Source organism: Pipistrellus kuhlii, unplaced genomic scaffold (assembly GCF_014108245.1).
Source record: "Pipistrellus kuhlii isolate mPipKuh1 unplaced genomic scaffold, mPipKuh1.p scaffold_m20_p_49, whole genome shotgun sequence".
NCBI lineage: Eukaryota > Metazoa > Chordata > Mammalia > Chiroptera > Vespertilionidae > Pipistrellus > Pipistrellus kuhlii.
This window is the reverse complement of record NW_023425550.1, coordinates 2,111,418-2,129,484: the sequence shown is the minus strand read 5'-3', so window position 1 is coordinate 2,129,484 and position 18,067 is coordinate 2,111,418. Positions and strand designations below refer to the sequence as shown.

General features: G+C 44.8%; 1 protein-coding gene across 32 annotated transcripts in view; it reads right to left on the bottom strand.

Annotated features, from left to right (window-relative positions):
* Window positions 1–1,512: 1,512 nt before the first annotated feature.
* ZNF185 (zinc finger protein 185 with LIM domain) overlaps window positions 1,513–18,067 on the bottom strand; it is a 71,883-nt gene continuing 55,328 nt past the window's right edge. For 22 of the 32 annotated variants that reach the window (XM_036413109.2, XM_036413108.2, XM_045572555.1 and 19 more), the window contains 7 exons: window positions 17,599–17,811; window positions 14,935–15,045; window positions 13,269–13,349; window positions 11,092–11,163; window positions 9,069–9,171; window positions 4,931–5,029; window positions 1,513–3,723 (listed from right to left, as the gene is read on the bottom strand). In XM_036413109.2, coding sequence (XP_036269002.1) covers window positions 4,931–5,029; window positions 9,069–9,171; window positions 11,092–11,163; window positions 13,269–13,349; window positions 14,935–15,045; window positions 17,599–17,811 — 679 coding nt within the window. In that variant the 3' untranslated portion in view covers window positions 1,513–3,723. The remainder of the gene's footprint in view (window positions 3,724–4,930; window positions 5,030–9,068; window positions 9,172–11,091; window positions 11,164–13,268; window positions 13,350–14,934; window positions 15,046–17,598; window positions 17,812–18,067) is intronic. The other 10 variants (XM_036413134.2, XM_036413117.2, XM_036413135.2 and 7 more) reach the window with 1 other exon arrangement.

Here is an 18,067-nt window from a genome sequence, read left to right as displayed (position 1 = left end):
GAAGTCAGGCCCAGAGCATCCAGGCCCGAAGCAGCCAGGCCAGGGGAGCAGCAGCAGCCAGGCCCGGAGCAGCAGCAGCCAGGCACAAAGTATCCAGGCCCAGAGCAGCCAGGTCCGGAGCAGCCAGGCCTGGAGCAGCAGCAGCCAGGCTTGGAACAGCAGCAGCCGGGCCCATAGGGGCAGCAGCCAGGCCCGAAGCAGCAGCAGCCAGGCCCGAAGCAGCAGCAGCCAGGCCCAGAGCAGCCAGGCCCGGAGCAGCACCAGCCAGGCCTGAAGCAGCCAGGCCCAGAGCAGCAGCAGCCAGGCCTGGAGAAATCAGGCCCAGAGCATCCAGGCCCGAAGCAGCCAGGCCTGGAGCAGCAGCATCCAGGCCCAGAGCAGCATCCAGGCCTGAAGCAGCCAGACCCAGGGCAGCCAGGCCTGGAGCATCCAGGCCCAGAGCAGCAGCAGTCAGGCCTAGAGCAACCAGGCCTGGAGCAACCAGAGCAGCAGCATCCAGGCCCAGAGCAGCAGCAGTCAGGCCCGAAGCAGCTAGGCCCAAAGCATCCAGGCCCAGAGCAGCATCCAGGCCCAGAGCAGCCAGGCCCGGAGTGTTGTGGGGTCGAACCCTGGGTTCAAAATGAAAGGAAAGAAGGAGCAATGCAGCCAATTTGGGTGCCAGAGTGTTATGTCCGTCATCACAATGGACTCAGAGAAGCTCCTGTGTCCCTTCACCCAAAAGGACTGAGAGTTGCCCAGATGACAGCAAAGTGGGAGAAGAAAACTGAAAGCTACGCAAGGGACTGAGGTGCCAACATGGAGTCATCTGAATTAAAGACTGAAGTGGAAGCTACTTCTTTAATCATGTTCCTGCTCATGCTAGCATCTGTTACCTTCCAGTCTTCTGCAAAGTCTTGTGCAGCAAGTCCAAGGACTCTGATTAAATCTACACCAGCAACAAAAGAGACATATTTAGTAGCTAAAAATATTAATATGTCCATAATTCTGATTTCTCATTTTGTTGTTTTGCATTGGCATTGTTGTTATTATTTAATATCCAGAGTTTTGCTCTTGGCATTCAAGTTTTGAAAATAACATGTATGTAATTTAGTTTTTGCAAAAAAAAAAAAAAAAAAAAAAAAAAAAGGAAAGAAAAAAAAAAAGAATGTATTTTCTAAAACTGGTCCTGTCCACAGACAGAATGGGCTTACAGAGACTGTGCTCCTGGTCATTGCAAGTATGCAATAAGGACTAGGTGGCCATTTGTCTGCAATTGTAATGAAGAGGAAGATGACCCTCCGCAAGGATAACATATTCTTCATTAAGATCTGACAGGTCAAGAATTCTCACTTTTGTGCATGCATAGTTTCAAGAGCTTGCTATTTTTTTTTTCTGTTTAGATTTGATGCTTTTAAAAGTATTTACCAGCTTTTGTAGAGAAAATGGCTTTAGATAATAGGAGAAAATAAATCACACAGCCAAATGCACCAGGTTATTACACTTAAAAAAAAAGAAGCCTTAATATTGACAATGTAATATCTTAACATTTATTATAAGTGTGTACATTAATGTGGGTTAAGCAAGTGATTAAAAACATTAGGCAATTAAAAAGAAGCAAAAGTATAATGCAACCACCCCTCTTCGAGTCTGCAAAATTCCAGGCCTTTTTAGAATTGAGAGATGTTGTTTTGGACTGAAATCAATATTGATCTTGCAAGCTTTGTGACAATATCTTGCATGTTGGTTCTAAAACTCCCTTAAAGGCACAGTGTATCTTAAAGGTGGGGAAACCAGCCTATCTCGGACCTCTTTATTCTGCACTCCATCAACTGGGCCTGAACCAAGACTCAGAGATGGCACCTCCCACCCAAAGGAGTGACCTTTCTTTCCCTTTCACTCATTCACTTAGCATCTATGTGTCAGTACCTACCATGTGCCAAGTCCCATGCTGCAGGCTAGACTTGAGAAATACCAGCTTATATTTAGTGTTGGTAATCGTGCCACTTATTCCCTTTAGAGCAAATCTGATGCACATCTATTCAAAAAACTGGAATGATCCACTCTAATCATTTGGCTGGAAGATCAAGTCCACCAGCCAATGTGCATAGGGCTCAGAAACTGGAGAGAGATGAGAGACATTTTCTAATTAAATCAACAGGCCCTCATTTTTCATTAGAAACACTGTGAGGGTGTTCCTCCTCTCAAGGAGCTTATACAGTGATGCTGGTCCTAAAGGCAGTGGAGCACAATTGAACCTGAGAGAAGCATCACTGGCCTGCATCTGTCCAGCCAGCCAATGGGTTTCCACTAGCATGGGAAAGAGTCTGGACCAGAAAATAGGAGATCACTGAAGGTCCTGTGCTCAGATTGGCTAGCCCACTGGAGTTTTCCCTGGGTTGACAAATTCCTATTTGCGAAGGACTCTGAGCAAATCTCTTCACGGATGAGAGCATCTCAATTCAGAGGTGTTTTACAGAAAGAGGATAGGGAGATGGGCAGTTTGGTACTTCATGGGGGCAGGGTGGGACTCAGGATGCTCAGAGGAGCAGTGCAATTTCTTACCTTCCCCTCTTTGTTAGAACATGCCTCAGAGGAGGTCGGGGGGGGGGGTGTTGTATTATCTGGCAGTCTGGCAGGATTAAGTAAACTCTGCACAGAGCTTGGCACATAACACTAAATTAATGTTGGCTGTTGTGGTTACTGTGCTGGAGAGAGACAGCAATGGTTCTACATAATTCAATGACCACTTTTCTGAGCCTTAATACCCTCATCTGTAAACTGGGGACAAGAATGCCCTCTGCACAGAGTTAGTACGGGGATTGATGCTATTACTCTGTGATGTCTGGAATGTAGTAAGGCCTGAAGAAATGTCATTCGCCTTTATCCCATCTTAATCCTGCTGGAGTGTATACACTCTAAAACCTACTTTAGAAGATTTCTGTGTCAAGTGTAGGGACTGGGAATTGAGGGCAAAGGTATTAATCAGCTATCAAGGTTCAGACATAGATGTTCCTTTGGTCTGTAGCCTCCTAAGAATCACATCCTATAGAATTTAAACAAAATTATGTAAACTTTCTAATACATGCCTGCGGGAAAAATAACCTCAACTATATAGTAAAAGGTGTGAAGGAGATAGTTAAAAACTGCTATATACTTCAATCAAAAGTAACTAGCTATTTTTAAAAGTATATGGAAAGTTTAAACATGTATATATGGCAAATAGACAAGCTAAACATTGGCCTATACCAATCTCTAGCATTCAATGCCTGTGATTTACCCATCAGGGATCGTCATCAGTCTTTAATCTGGTCCCTCAGAAGCATCAGCAGTCTCCTTGTATTCTAAAGTCCCAAAGGTACACTCAGAGATGCAAACCAAAATGTAATTTGCTCTCTGTTCCAAGTCGGTACACACCAAACCCAATGCTCCTGCCTCTGCCTATCATACCAGGCCACCTAAACTTGTCAGGAGGCCGACCTGCCTTAGGGAAGCAAAGATGGAATTCTTGTTCAATCCTCTTTGCTTATGCCTGATATAAGATCATGGATGTGAAGCACTTTCTGACCTATAAAACGCTACACACACGAGTAATTATAGCATCATTAACATATGCTACTAGATGTAAGCAAATTCAACTTGAGAAGGGCAAAAGCATGAAGAAATCAAATGGTGAGGGAAGAAGAGCCAGCAACTTAGGACAACTGAGGATGGCCAAACTTGTCCAGGAGTCATCAGCTTCAGGAGCTAAAAAAAAAAAAAAATACATAAAATAGAAGCAGCCATGAGATTAGAAATACACATCCCATCTAATGACCAGTCAGAGTCTTTTGGGGTGGGTGACTGCTTCAGGTATCACAAGTAACAGTGCAGGCCAATATGCCTTCTAGAGAGACGGCAAACAGGTTTGTAGCTGGGGCAATCCATTTCCAGTGCCTTCAAGGGAGATATTCTGGTCTGCGCTTCTAGCTGAGGAGATACTAAAAATGATCTGTCTCCAGGATCTGGAAAGGCAGTGTCTTATGACACTGGGTCTCATGCGGCTCAGACATTGGTGGATTCTACTGGCTTTTATTGTGCAAATCCATCTGCAGGCAGTGTTGACAATGTGGCTGAGAGACTGTCCAAGCAGCCCTTCCTGGTCAGGCCAGTCCCAAGATGGCACCATCCCCTCCCACAGGTGCCTACTTATCCTGGTCTTTACCTACTACTGCCCCTAGCTGTATCTTGTTTTACTGAACCCCTTGGCCAGTGGTTGGCAAACTCATTAGTCAAAAGAGACAAATATCAACAGTACAAAGATTGAAATTTCTTTTGAAAGCCACATGTTTTCAACTTAAACTTCTTCTAACGCCACTTCTTCAAAATAGACTCTCCCAGGCCGTGGTATTTTGTGGAAGAGCCACACTCAAGGGGCCAAAAAGCTGCATGTTGCTCGCGAGCCACAGTTTGCCGACCACTGCCCTTAGCTATTGAGTTCTGATTTTATGCTACACAAGCAATGGTGAAGTGGCCCAAGGGCCTATAGCAGAGAGCCTTGAGCCTGAATCTGAAGTCCGGGGTTGAGGTCCTGATGTTGCCATACACCAGCAAGGTGTTTCCCTGGGCCTGTTTTCTTCCAAGGTCTTCATTTCCTTGTTCCTGCTAATGCTAACAACATATACCTGGCTGGCCTCCCAGGGCAGCTAGAGGGCTCAACCGAGGTGCTGCATTGAAGGTGCTTCTTTAGAGGAAGAGACTATAAACTCTGCAAACTGGAAGTGTTCCTTGGGAGGATCTTTCCCTAAGACTTCAAAGTACCATAGGGCATAGGTACAGAAGACTTGGGGCCTCCTGGACATACAGGTGAAGAGAGATAGCAGTGCCCTGGGTGGGACTCAGAGAGAGAGATCAGGGCACATTTCTTCCCTCTAAATAACCTTGGCTGCTTGGCCTCTGGGGTACCAACACATACCTAGAAGAGCTTTTCATAGCATTTTCCACAGTGGATGGTGTCACGGTGAATGAAGATCTGATCCAGGAGCTCACCCATCGGTTTATTGCAAATCCCACACTGAAAGAGAAAGCAAGCCCAGAGGTCAGCATATAAGTGAAGCAACATAAATGAGTGCAGTGGGGAGGGGGCACCTGACCAAGGTAGGCAGGCAGACACGGAGCAGAAGGCACACCTTAGACTTAAAAGCAAACAATTGAAAAATGGCAGAAAAGAGACACAAAACCAAACTAGAAATGAAACAACAAAACAAAAACTAGCAAGCAGGATGATTACCTAGTGGGTAGGAGCCTTGGTTTTATAATTAGGCCTGGGTTTGAGGCCTAAATCCACCAAGCAGGTCCTCAAATAACATGTTTTCTTTTTATTAATTTCTTTATTGATTAAGGTATCACATATTTGTCCTCAACCCTCCATTCCAATCCCCCCCCCAGTCATGCCCCCACCTCCCTATTGTCCTTGACCACTGGTTAGGCTCATATGTGTACACATAAGTTCTTTGGTTGATCTCTCCCTTTTATCCCCACTCTCCCTTTGAAGTCCAACAGTCTGACCTATGGCTCCTTAACATTGATGAGATGCCTTAGGAACTTAATTCTTGTTTCTAATGATTGGACATCTAACTAATATAACATTTTAAAATACCAGCTGGCATTGTTACATTTAGAAAAAAAAGGGAGGACACTCATGCAAAGTGATCATGCATCTCCCCTATGGTTGGATTGTGTGTGTGTGTGTGTTTTTTCCTTAATTTCTCAATATTTTCATTGATTTCAGAGAGGAAAGGAGAGGGGGAGAAAGACAAAAACATCAATGATGAGAGAGAATCATTGATCGTCCACCTCCCGCATGCCTCCCACTGGGGATCGAGCTTGCAATCTGGGCCAACCAGAAATTGAACTGTAATCTCCTGGTCCACAGGCCGATGCTCAACCACTGAGCCACAACAGCCGGGCTTGGTTTGGTTATACATTAAAATTGGTTTAAGAATTTAACGTTATATGCTTAAAGTCGCAGACAACATTAAGTGAGGACATTGACAACATTAAGTGAGGACTCAATGTATTATCACTGTTTCTGTCATTTTAGTTGCGTGGACCAACACTTGAACCTTAACTTAGCCAACTAATGGTGCTGATCATTGTGGGGGTCACCTCCAGGAACACAGAAAAAATCAACAATCTGGCTTGCAACGTGCTTCACACTGTGAAGAACAGGGACGCTAAAGAGTTATTATGATGCTTCAGCCAGGAATGTCCTCCCTTTTTTTCTAAATGTAACAATACCAGATTGTATTTTAAAATGTTATATCAACCTGATAAAGGTAAGAAAAACCTACAATTAAGAATACTGACAGACTGGTATATACAAATGAGCTTGAGCAATGGGGTGACCATTCCTGAGAGGCAGCAGAATGTAGTGACATAATGTTGATTTTGATGTCAGAACCAGAATTGCTAACCCTTGGTTCTGAGCAGCTCTGTGATCCTAGAAAAATAATTCCCTTTCCACCCTGTGCTCACCTGACCTACCTTCCCAGAATCCCCCAAAAATATCAGGTCTCACCATTTTGCCACACCTCCAACTTCCCCAGCTCTTATGTGAGCGCCAGCCAGTCAAGTTTAAAATCACTGCTCCTGGTTACCTCACAATCACTGCATGTTGCCCAGGACCAAACCAGAGAGGGTCGGACCTTCATTACCACCATTTGTCCACCATCCAGAACTGAAATATCATTGCTGACATGTATACATAAGGAACTGTTTGACACTGAGATTGGGTCTGAGAATAACTTGTTGGCCCAGAAAGTAACTTGCTACAGACTGATTCATATGCCTTGCAGCATAACCATTATTGCTTGTCTCATTTTTTACTCTTATAAGTATATTTCCAGTAGGACATGATCTCACTCATCTAGGGGAAGTGGTGAACAACATAGACAGATGAACAAGAACACACCCAGAGATAAGGAGCCATGGGTCAAACTGTTGGACCTCAAAGGGAGGGTGGGGATAAAAGGGAGGTGGAGGCATGAGTGGGGAGGGGTGGGGAATTGGAATGGGGGGTTGAGGACAAATATGTGATACCTTAATCAATAAAGAAATTAAAAATAAAATTGCTCACCCTGAAACCTCGTCCCATCTGTAACTGCGAAATGCGACAACAAAATAGATCACAAACGAAAGAAATGGAGGACAAAAAGCGTCTGGATATAGAGTTCAAATCTACGCTTATAAGGTTTTTCAAGAATTTCCTAGAAAAGATGGATAAGGCCTATGAGGATATGAAAAGAGATCAACTAGAATTAATAAGGAGTCAACAAGAAATGATAAGGGATCAACAAGAAATAAAGAATACATTGTCTGAAATAAAAAATATTTTACAGAGTCCTAAAAACAGAATGGAAGATCGCAAGAATCAAGTCAAAGATTTGGAACATAAAGAGCCAGAAGACACTCCCCCACAGAAGCTAGAAGGCAAGAGAATCCAGAAAATTGAAGATAATGTAAGAAACCTCTGGGACAACTTCAAGCGAACCAACATCAGAATTATGGGGGTCCCAGAAGATGAGAGAGAGCAAGATATCGAAAACATACTGAAAGAAATAGTGACAGAAAACTTCCCCCACCTGGTGAAAGAATTAGACTTACAAGTCCAGGAAGCGCACAGAACTCCAAACAAAAGGAATCCAAAGAGGAACACACCGAGACACATCATTATTAAAATTCCAAGAGCAAAAGACAAAGAGAGAATATTAAAAAAAGCAAGAGCAAAGAAGGTAGTAACCTATAAAGGAGCACCTATACAATTGTCAGCTGACTTCTCAACAGAAACCATGCAGGCCAGAAGGGAATGGCAAGAAATATTCAAGGTGATGAATAGCAAGAACCTACAGCCAAAAATAATCTACCCGGCAAAGCTATCACTCAGAATCGAAGGCCAGATAAAGAGCTTCACTAATAAAAAAAAAAGCTAAAGGAGTTCATCACCGCCAAACCAGAATTATATGAATTGCTGAAGGGGGTTCTTTCAAAAGAGAAAGTAAACAAAGATAAAAATTATGAACAACAAATACGTAACTATCAACAAGTGAATCTAAAAAACCAAGGAAATTAAAAAAAATCTGATGAACAATATTAATTGTTGAATATAATAGAATCAGAGATATGGAAGGGGAGTGAACTGACGATTCTTGGGGAAAAGGGGAGAGGAGGGCATGGGAAAAGACTGAACATAAACTGTACACCTATGGATGAGGACAATGGGGAAAAAATTGCTCATCAAAGTCATAAATACATAAATAAATAAAAATAAAATAAAATCACTGTTCCTCCATGTCTATTTCCCTGCACCCCCTCCCTTGCCTGTGGACCTCTTCTTCCTCTTCGTATTCCCTCTGTGCCAAGGGCCAGGAGGCAGCTGCCTTTGCTCATGTTCAGCCTCCTGGAAAATACCTCTGTGAGCCCTTTCACTCCAGACTCCAGACCCACCTCCCTCACAAAGCTTTTTCAGGGACTCCCACCTACGCTGGCTGAGCCTTCCCCTAACACTAGTGCTGTGAGACTAAATGCATTGAGAGCTACTTATTTCTCAGGCTCCTGGAATTTTGCTATTTAACAGGAATGCTCTGGAATTAAGTACATAACCAGAAGTTGACAGTATCTTCTAGGAATTTTCACATGAGTCCAGGAATCAGGAAATGAAATGTTCTTTGTCAAACCATATGTAAAATAGGTTGAAAAATGTAATCCTACTTGGAGTCCACAGAACACAATTGGCCCTCAAATTATCTCCTTTTGTACCCTTATTGCAAAGACCTGCTGTCTTCTTGCACTGCTCCCCTATAAAACCAAGCACAGAAGAGAGTCTTCCAGACTCACTTTTTCCATTTCCACATGTCATCTCCTGTTCTCTCATTAGTCCACACTAGTCAGGCTTCGGTCCCCAACACTTATTTACTCCCTTGGACTTGGAAGCTCATTCAGCTCCCAGTTCTGCAAAGCCAATGGAGTGCAATCATACTGAGATTAAGCCTTCTAAGTCCTTAACACTCCCTAACTCTAGACAATGCTCTCAGCAGCTACACCCACTTCCTTACCTTAAAGCAATAGTCATGGCAGCAGATGCCAAGGTGTTCAAGGGTAATCTTTGGACAGTCTCTGATCTCTCGGTTGCAATAAGTACAGATTCCTCCGGATGTTCTGTGAGATGAAAAACAAGAACTTGGTGATCAGTCTGGCATGCAGACTACTAATGCGATACAGTTACAGCCTCTAGTTTGATAGAGCCAGGCCTAGGTTTGCTGCCAGTGTTCTCAGCCTGCCAACTTTTTCTGTGGTGTGCAATTGGCCACACAGCTCTGTAGATCCTCACATTATTTTCATGCATCTTCATACTCACTATCAAATGTGCAGACACCCCGATGTGATTCTTATTCCAGTCAAATTTCTTCTCCTGACTCTTGCCTAGCTTAACTGCTCCCCTCTAGAACAGGAAGACCCATGTCTTCTCCTACAGGAAGACATGTACCTATATGCCAAGCATGTCAAACTCGTGGCCCACAGGCTGCATGTAGCCCACAATGAATATTTTTGCATCCCAGCCAATATAATGGCATGTAAGAAACAATTTAATAAAAATCCCATAACTTAATTTTTATAATATCCTGTTATGCAATGTAATTATTAATAATGAATTACAACATTCACTAATGACTGATGACTATAATTGTGTTGCATTCATTTCCCTTATGTGCCTTACGTGCAGGCGCACCATTTCTCTTCACTCGTACTAGCAGTGAATAGTTTAGCAGCCGATGGCCACAACTTTAATCTTGGACTGACTTGTTTGGTGTGTGCAACAGAAAATATTTCACTTTCAGAAAACAAGAAAAATTGGTTTATTTGTGTTATGCTTATTAATTTGTAGAGTTATTCAGAGTCTGGTAAGTTAATGTTCGAGAAAAATAATTTTTATTAAAATGTTCTATTATATTATGTTAACAATGAATCATTTATTTCAGCCCTTAATATTCAGCATATCTCTATCGAAATAAACCTATGTTTCTACGAAAATTGAAGCTTTTGTTGTTTTGCGGCCCATATAAACTTCAACCTTGTTTATTTGGCCCGTGTTAGTCTTTGAGTTTGACATGCTTGCTGTATGCCCTACGAGGCCACCTGTCTTGATGGCACTTCTGTTCATGCCCAGGACCACTGAGTCCTGCCTCTCAGACCATACACTTTTGGACCCCTGTAATACTTACTGTGTGACTTACAAAACATTATTTATTATTTCCAGACCTGTTTTCTTTACTGTGACCTGAGTAAACTGTATCTCTAAGATTCCTTGCTCCCCTATGCCAAGAATTGAAAAACAAGACTTCTTGCTCTGGCAAGGTGGTTCAACTGATAGTGTTTTCCTACACACCTAAAGGTTGCAGGTTTGATTCCTGCCCAGGACACATTCCTAGGTGGTGGGTTCAATCCCCAGTTGGAGTGTGTATGGAAGGCAACCAATCAATATTTTCTCTCTCTTCCATGTTTTTCTCTCTCTCCCAAATGAATAGAAAAAATTTTTTTTTAAGAAAAAAGAAAAACAGTACTATTTTTTTCATTAAGACCATTCCAAGACTGCTGTCTAGTGACAGCTTTTGAAACTGCTGAAAGAGCTGCTCTCTGCACCTTCATTCATTTCAAATGAATGGTTCTTTCTGACTCTTTTCTGGATTCTTGATGAGAGCAACTCACGTTTCTTCATTTCCCACTCACCACTCTCTCTTATAGTTCTTTTCCTTCTAGTCAGATTTGCAAGTTCATGAAGTGATCAATTAGGTTCTAATGCCAAGGGCCTCCCCTGCTGACAGGAGCCCCTTTGGGCTTTCAGACACCACCATGTCCTTTCTCAGAAGCCCTTTGTGTCCACCCTCCAGTCTTAGCTGAAGGCTTTAGGTAACACTAGTGTGACATCCCTATAAGGGATGCACAGTGATGTGAAAGATCTGAAAGTGGACCAGAAGCAGTAAAACAGGAGACAAAAGCAATCAGACTTATTGTGGAAATCTCCCTCAACTGTTTCTTCTCTGTAGACCTGCGAGCTCCCTGGTAAGACAGCAGACTCACCTCTCAGAGTATGGTGTGCTGTCATATGTGGGTTTCTTCTCCATGTTGAAGGAGTCCTCAGTATTGCTGATGCTGCAGGGGGTGGTAAGGGAAGAGGACAGAAGAAAATGAGAGCCAGGGAACTACCACAGTCATGAGTGGGGATGCTTTTCTCATTAGCACAGTTGAGACATGATTCTGCATGGCCAGCTATCATCTGTTATGCAAAATGTCACAAGAAGCTTTAAACTTGGCGCCAAGGAGGCGTAGTTCTCTTGGAGAAAAGCCCTTGCATGGGGTGGGGGGCGGGGAGAAGAGGATCTGCCATGGTGAAGCTTGGCTCTGATTCTTGAGGCTGTGTATACTATGAGGGCCCCCCATTCCACTGACCAGTGGGAAAAGAGCAGGGTTTTTCTCCCCACATAGTGTGTGAGTTGTTATGTGACAGTCACCAGGAGCCCACTCACACCAGATATTAGACACTACAGATGGGAACAAAGAAAACATTCCGACATACACCTGTGTTTGGGTTACAGGAAGTGAGATCCCCCCCCCCTTTTATTCATAATAATTTTTCAATAATAAGACTTTTTATAATACAAACTAATGGTTAAAAGATAAAACCATTGCAGGGAAGGACTACTAACTACAAGCCCTGCGGGATGCTTAGTGTAGCTTCCAATCTCACAGGAGTCATATAATAACCCCCTGAGGTAGTCAGGAAAACTGACTCAGAGGGTAAATGACCTGCCTAAGGTCACACCCATAAGAAGCGGTGAGCTAGAGTTTCAGCCCAGACTCTAATTTCTTCTGAGAACTAAGCTTATCTCAGAGCCTTCTGAGGAAAAAGGAGAAAACACACTGGACCGGACAATTCTCACTATCCAGTCAAGAAATCCACTGGCTTGTCCTTTTGACCAGATGTTAAATTTAATTTTAAAATTAATTCAATTGTCAGAGTGTAAGAAATAAATTTAGCAGAATGGTGGGGCTGGGAGAAGGAAAACCAAAAGAAGGGGCAAAGTTCAGTCAAATGACACTCAAAGAGGCAGATGCTAGATGGCCAGGGCAGCTCCATTGGGGGTGCCTGAGGTTTTACATACATTCTTTCTAAACTCAACGCCTCTCTGAACAAAGCTATAGAGATAGAAAATTGATCAGTGATGGCTAGGGGCTGTGTGGCTGGTGGTGTGGAGAGTTGCTAACGGGTACAGGATTTCCTTCTGGGGTAATGAAAATGCTCACGGAGAACTGGATAGTGCTAATGGTTACACAACATTGTACATGTACTAAAACAACACTGGACTCTGCATTTTAAAAAGTGAAATTTATTATATGTAAGTTATATATCAATAAAGCTGGTGAGAAAAACCACCCTAAGGGGTTACAGATGAAGAAACTGAGGCTCAGAAAGTTGAGTATTTTGTCCAAAATAATTTAGCCACTGGGGGTTGAGGTGGGGCTTGAACATGACCCCCATGCCCATGGTCATCATTTCATAGCACCAGTGAAAACTGGTTCAGAATCCCTAGAGGCCCAATCCTCAAATAAGACCAGGTTGCTTCTCAGTTTCTAAAATCCTCACCCTAGCAGAGAGGTGATATGTCATAAAGAAACATTCCCAGTGGGGATGCAGTCTCAGTATAGGTTATTTTCGTTGACGTGGCACAGGAGAAACCCTCACATGGCTTCAGGAAACAAGAAGATGAAGAGATGATGAGTAAAAAGTTACATACATATCAGGACCTACAGTCAAATGCATGTTCAAATGAGGCAACTTGGCATGCAGGAAAGATTGTGTAATCTGAAGAGAGAATCTTTATGTTCTAGAGCAAGATGAAATTCACTACATTGTCTAATAAGGGCCCCGCCACTTCTGTAAAGAGTGATACTCTCAGTATTTTCACAAAAGAAAGTTTGGAGTCTACCAAGAAACAAAGACAGGCAGAAATGGATGGCACTGGAAGTGGGGTGTAAGGTGAATTAATGACAAAGGGGAAACACAAAGGCACTGAGGTAGTAAGAACAGCTGGAAATGCATAAATCATGTCCGTAGGAAATTATATCATTTATCCATTCAATACATGATTACACAGAAGTTACTCTTGGATGAGGTACTGGGGATGTAGGAATGAGGACGACACAGGGCCCCCGTGGGAGAAGGCCATGGCATGAAAGATTCAGGGACTTGCTCTTACCTGCTGTAACGTGGAGACACCAGCTTCCCGGAAGATACCTCACTAGCATTCATGTACTCCTTCACAAAGAGAATCCCTTTGCTGTAGAAGGAGCACAGCAGAACAGAAAGAGGTATACTGGGCTCTGGCTAGGTAGCTCAGTTGGCTAGAGCATCGTCCCAATACACCAAGGTTATGGGTTCAATCTCCAGTCAGGGCACATACAAGAGTCAACCAATGAATGCATAAATAAGTAGAACAACAAATAAATGTCTAAAAATCTCTCTCTCTCTCTCTCTCTCTCTCTCTCTCTCTCTCTCTCTCTCTCTCTCTCTCTCCCTTTCCCTCTCTCAAAATCAATTTAAAATTTAAGAAAAATAAATAAAAGAAAGAGCCAAAACTGGTTTGGCTCAGTGGATGGAGCGTCGGTCTGCGGACTGAAAGGTCCCAGGTTTGATTCCGGTTAAGGGCATTTACATTGGTTGTGGGCACATCCCCGGTAGGGGGTGTGCAGGAGGCAACTGGTCAATGACTCTCTCTCCCTCTCCCTTCCTCTCTGTGAAAAATCAATAAAATATATTTTAAAATAAAAAAAAATAAAAGAAAGAGGTATACTGAAAGACTGCAGGGGACTAGGCCTGGCCCCAAGGAGGGGTTCATGGCTAGGAGGACTTCTAGCTGATTTGAAGAAAGTGAAGGATAATGGGAAGGCCTGGGGGCAGAGATGCAGGTGTGCCCCAGCTGCCACTGGGCAAGGAAAAGTGGCAAGCGGAAGCTGCTGGACTGCTGAGCCTACTGGGAACTCAGGCTGAAATCAAAGCCCATGGGTTTGGCTTTCTGTGTGTGGATGTGAGAGCCCCAGAAAGAACATCCCTGCAGCCAGTCATGGTATGTTGTCCTACTTCATACAGATCTCAATACTACCAGAGCCCCCCAACCCACTCCCTGTGCCCCTCCCTGCAGATTTCAGTGCAGTGGCCTGCCCACTTCTCCTCTCTGACTGCACTTTCTTCCTCTTCTACTGGGACCAGAAGAGTTTCCAAGCCACAATCCTAGACTTGGTCCTCTCCACTCTCTGTGAATAGACATCAGCAATCTAACCTCTCTCTTGTCACTCACAGAGCTCCAGGGTCCCAGAAGTCACCTCATGTTGGCTAGGCCCCTGGCGACATTGGAAACAAGGTCTGCCTCATGCTGGGCTCACCATGGTTTCCAATGTAGTCCCATTTCTGTGTCTGATGTCAGCAGAAGCCCCTCTGATCCCCCCCCCCCACACACACACAAAACTCACTCGGACTCTCTGCACTGGTTCCCTTCCTACACTCTAAGTTTGTAGATGTGGCCAGAAACGCACACGAGGCAGTATGTGCCTCTCCTTATGATGGATAATGTGAGGGAGACAGACATATGCCCTGGCTTCCATTGGCTTTCTTTGGCCTTTCCATGAATGTCCCCCAAGAGCCATCAGCAAGATTCTACAGACGGCAGAGCTTTAGGAAGTAGCACCTTAGTCTTTCACTGGGATAGGTCCTGGGGCTGCGCTATGTGGCCCCTTAACCAATGGCCACTAGGAGTTGGGAGAGGCACTAGAGCTAATGGGAGAGAAGTGACATGGGATAAAAGTCCAGTCCTTTAGCTCCATGGAGGAAATAGCCCAGAGAACATGTCCCAGGTCATCCCTTCTTACCTGGTTGAGCTGGAGTCCAATTCACTTGGGGAGGCTGGGATGTAAACATGAGGCTGCTCGGCGGCAGCAGTAACTGTAACGGTGACCATACAGCTCGAGGGGTTTCTCACCCTGAAAGAAACAGAGGAAAGATGAGTGTGTCCGTACTGAGAGCTGATATCAAACAGGCCCTCACACAGAATTTTTGAATCCCAGTCCCCTGATGGCCACCTCGTTTTTTTATTTTTTTAATTGATGTTTTTAAAATAACCCTTGCAAATCACTGAGTTTTTGCTCTTCCAGACTCCTGAGGTTGATAGGTAGTATCACTAACTTAACAGGTGAGAAAACCCAAAGCAAAGTGACCCAGGTCACACCGTGAATCAGTGGCAAGATTCCAATCTTCCAGTAACCACACAAAATTCTACTGTAGCCAAGTGCCTTGGCCTGTGGCTTACTTGGTTAGGGCGCATCATGGGGGTACTAGAGACTTGATACTCAATCATCCACTCATTGGGTTGGAAAGCCCCTTCCTAAGATCAGCTTCCCCTCCCCAGTGAACTTTCCAATGAATACAAGGCTGATGGTGAGAGACACATGAGTTTAAGCATCACCAAGGAAGAGACTTGGATGCAGTTAATTCTGGAAGGCACTGCTCACGAGCAGAGATAGGAAACTGACAGGTAGAATGATTTTTTTCTGAGTCGCCATCTTTCAGCTGCAATACACAGCCCTTGGCCTGGAATCTGACCTCCTAGCCAGTTTAGAAGGCCTTTCTCTGGCCAGGTTCTTACTTACTCTCACTCTGCCTGCTCTCAGGTCACCATTCTGATACTAAAGCTGCCTTAGCTACCTATTGCAAGTCAGGGCATCCTGTTCGGCACCGCCACTGGCACCACTGCCCCGTATGTGCCATCTGTATCACATCTGCCCCTTCTCCAGCAGCCTCAGGCCAGCTCTATGGGTGCACACTGCCCTGGACTCATTTTGGTTTCTCTCCAACATGCGGCTCCAGATCATGTTCTGGATGTGGTTTGCCTCCGCCTGGCCTAGGCTCTGGGGCATCACTCCCTTGCCAGAGAGTCCAGTGCCCAAGACCTCAACTAGTTTAAGAGTGGGGAGGGGGAAAACAATCATGATCTAGCACCTGCCTGGCTCCCCAGCCACATTGTCCCAAATGATGTCATGTGTACCTGAACCTCTAGCCATACTGAATGAGCTCTCTCATGCCTTTGCGCTTAACACCACCTTCTCTTTCAGGAAGCCCTTCTGGGGTACCTAGTCTCTCATCCCAGGCCTCAATGTATCCACTCTGTGCATATTCCTACATCACCCTATGACACAGTGCATAATCGAAACAGAAGGAGGTAGACTGGCTGAGAGGGAAAGCCCCATGGGAACCTGGAAAGACGGGGGATAAAATACAGAGCCAGAGAAAGATAAAAGCCTCAATACAAATGGACCCGCACATGCTCTCTCTCTCTCTGGGGAGCAGCCTGTGCTATTCACTCTTCCATCTTCTTCCCCCTCTTTGTACCCCACAGATGTGACTTTCCTAACCTCTAAGGGTCCCCAGGAGACTTGCAACCAGGGGAGCAATGGGCACCAGCAGCTTGTTCTAGGCTAATCCCCTGAATCTGTTTCTAAGGACCCCTTTTCTCTGACTTCCCAGAGAGCTAAGCTCTCCTGCTGCTTCTTCCGTGCTAAGCTCTTCCTTGTTTCACTGGTCCCAGTGTTAATAAGCAATGCCTGGATTTGTGTTGTGAAATTTTCCCCACACAAAGTCAAGCTGGCCACAGACAGACCTGTTGAGGGCCAGGTCCTCTATCCAGTAGCAGTATGCTGTGTGCTCCCTGAGGGCAGGCAGGCAGGGTCCTGTACATCTTGTTCAATGTGTATATGGCCAGTATAGCTGGCTCACATGAGGCTATTCCCTACTCATGGCCAGTACTGGAAAAGACCTCTAGGGAGCAAAGGGAGCATCCAAATGCTGTCATTCAAGACCAAACTGGTGGTGATGGCAGTGGAAGACTTCATTGAACTTCCGCTATCTCTGGCAGGGAGTTCCATCCACACTAGAGCACACCCTCCTCTGAGAACTTTCATCTCCATGAATGGCAACGGCAACCCATATGCCTTTTCCAACCCAGGTATTCATGGCACAAATGACTTCCATATAATATGGTTCTGTGTGCTGAGCATGGTCTAACAGAGTTGATGCCATGGCTTCAAAATGAAGCCCATGGCCGAAGCCGGTTTGGCTCAGTGGTAGAGCATTGGTCTGTGGACTGAAAGGTCCCAGGTTCGATTCCAGCCTAGGGCATGTACACTGGTTGTGGGCACATCCCCGGTGGGGGATGTGCAGGAGGCAGCTGGTCAATGTTTCTCTCTCTCTTTCTCTCTGTAAAAAATCAATAAAATATCTATCTCTCTCCCTTCTATCTCTCTCTCTATCTGTCTACCTTCCTCTCTGTAAAAAATCAATAAAATATATATTTTTTAAATGAAACCCATGTAAACCGGCCCCTCAGATGCTCTTTGCCGGTCAGCTTCCCACTGGCTTCTAAGCGGTCACACCTGCAAAAGGTAACTGGCCTGCTCAGTGTGTCAGGGTTTGTTCTGGAGTTTGGAACTTGGCAAAACCCTGGCAATAGGAGCAGGAGCCCAGCACAGTATAGTTCTTACCTGCTGGCCTGGTTCTCCAATTCCATGAGCTGCTGGAGTCTCCTGGGGCTGGTGTGATGCTCTGGAGTGCTGGGGTCTTCAGGCTGCTGGGTAGGTGCAGCTTGGTCTCCCTGGCCACCTCTGGGGGCTGCAGGCTTCTCCTGCCAGGTCTCTCCCAGCTCGGTGACCACATTCTTCTCCTCAAAACCAGCCAAGGAGCTGAGGAAGAATGAGATGAGGAGTGAGTGTTGTGGGACTAGTCCTTGCCTACCCACTGCAAGCTGAAGTCACTTCCTATGAGTATAGCAGCTCCTCTCCCGGAGGATGGAGCAGAAAGGAGCCCCCAAACTGACCCCATATCAGAAAGCTGTTTGTATCTTCCTAAGAGGACCCCAGCACTGCTACTCCCTTTCCACTGACAAAGGCAACATCCCCAAGAACACCTAGCAACTGACTTTAATGAGGTTTTAAAAGACAAAGTCTTCTCCTA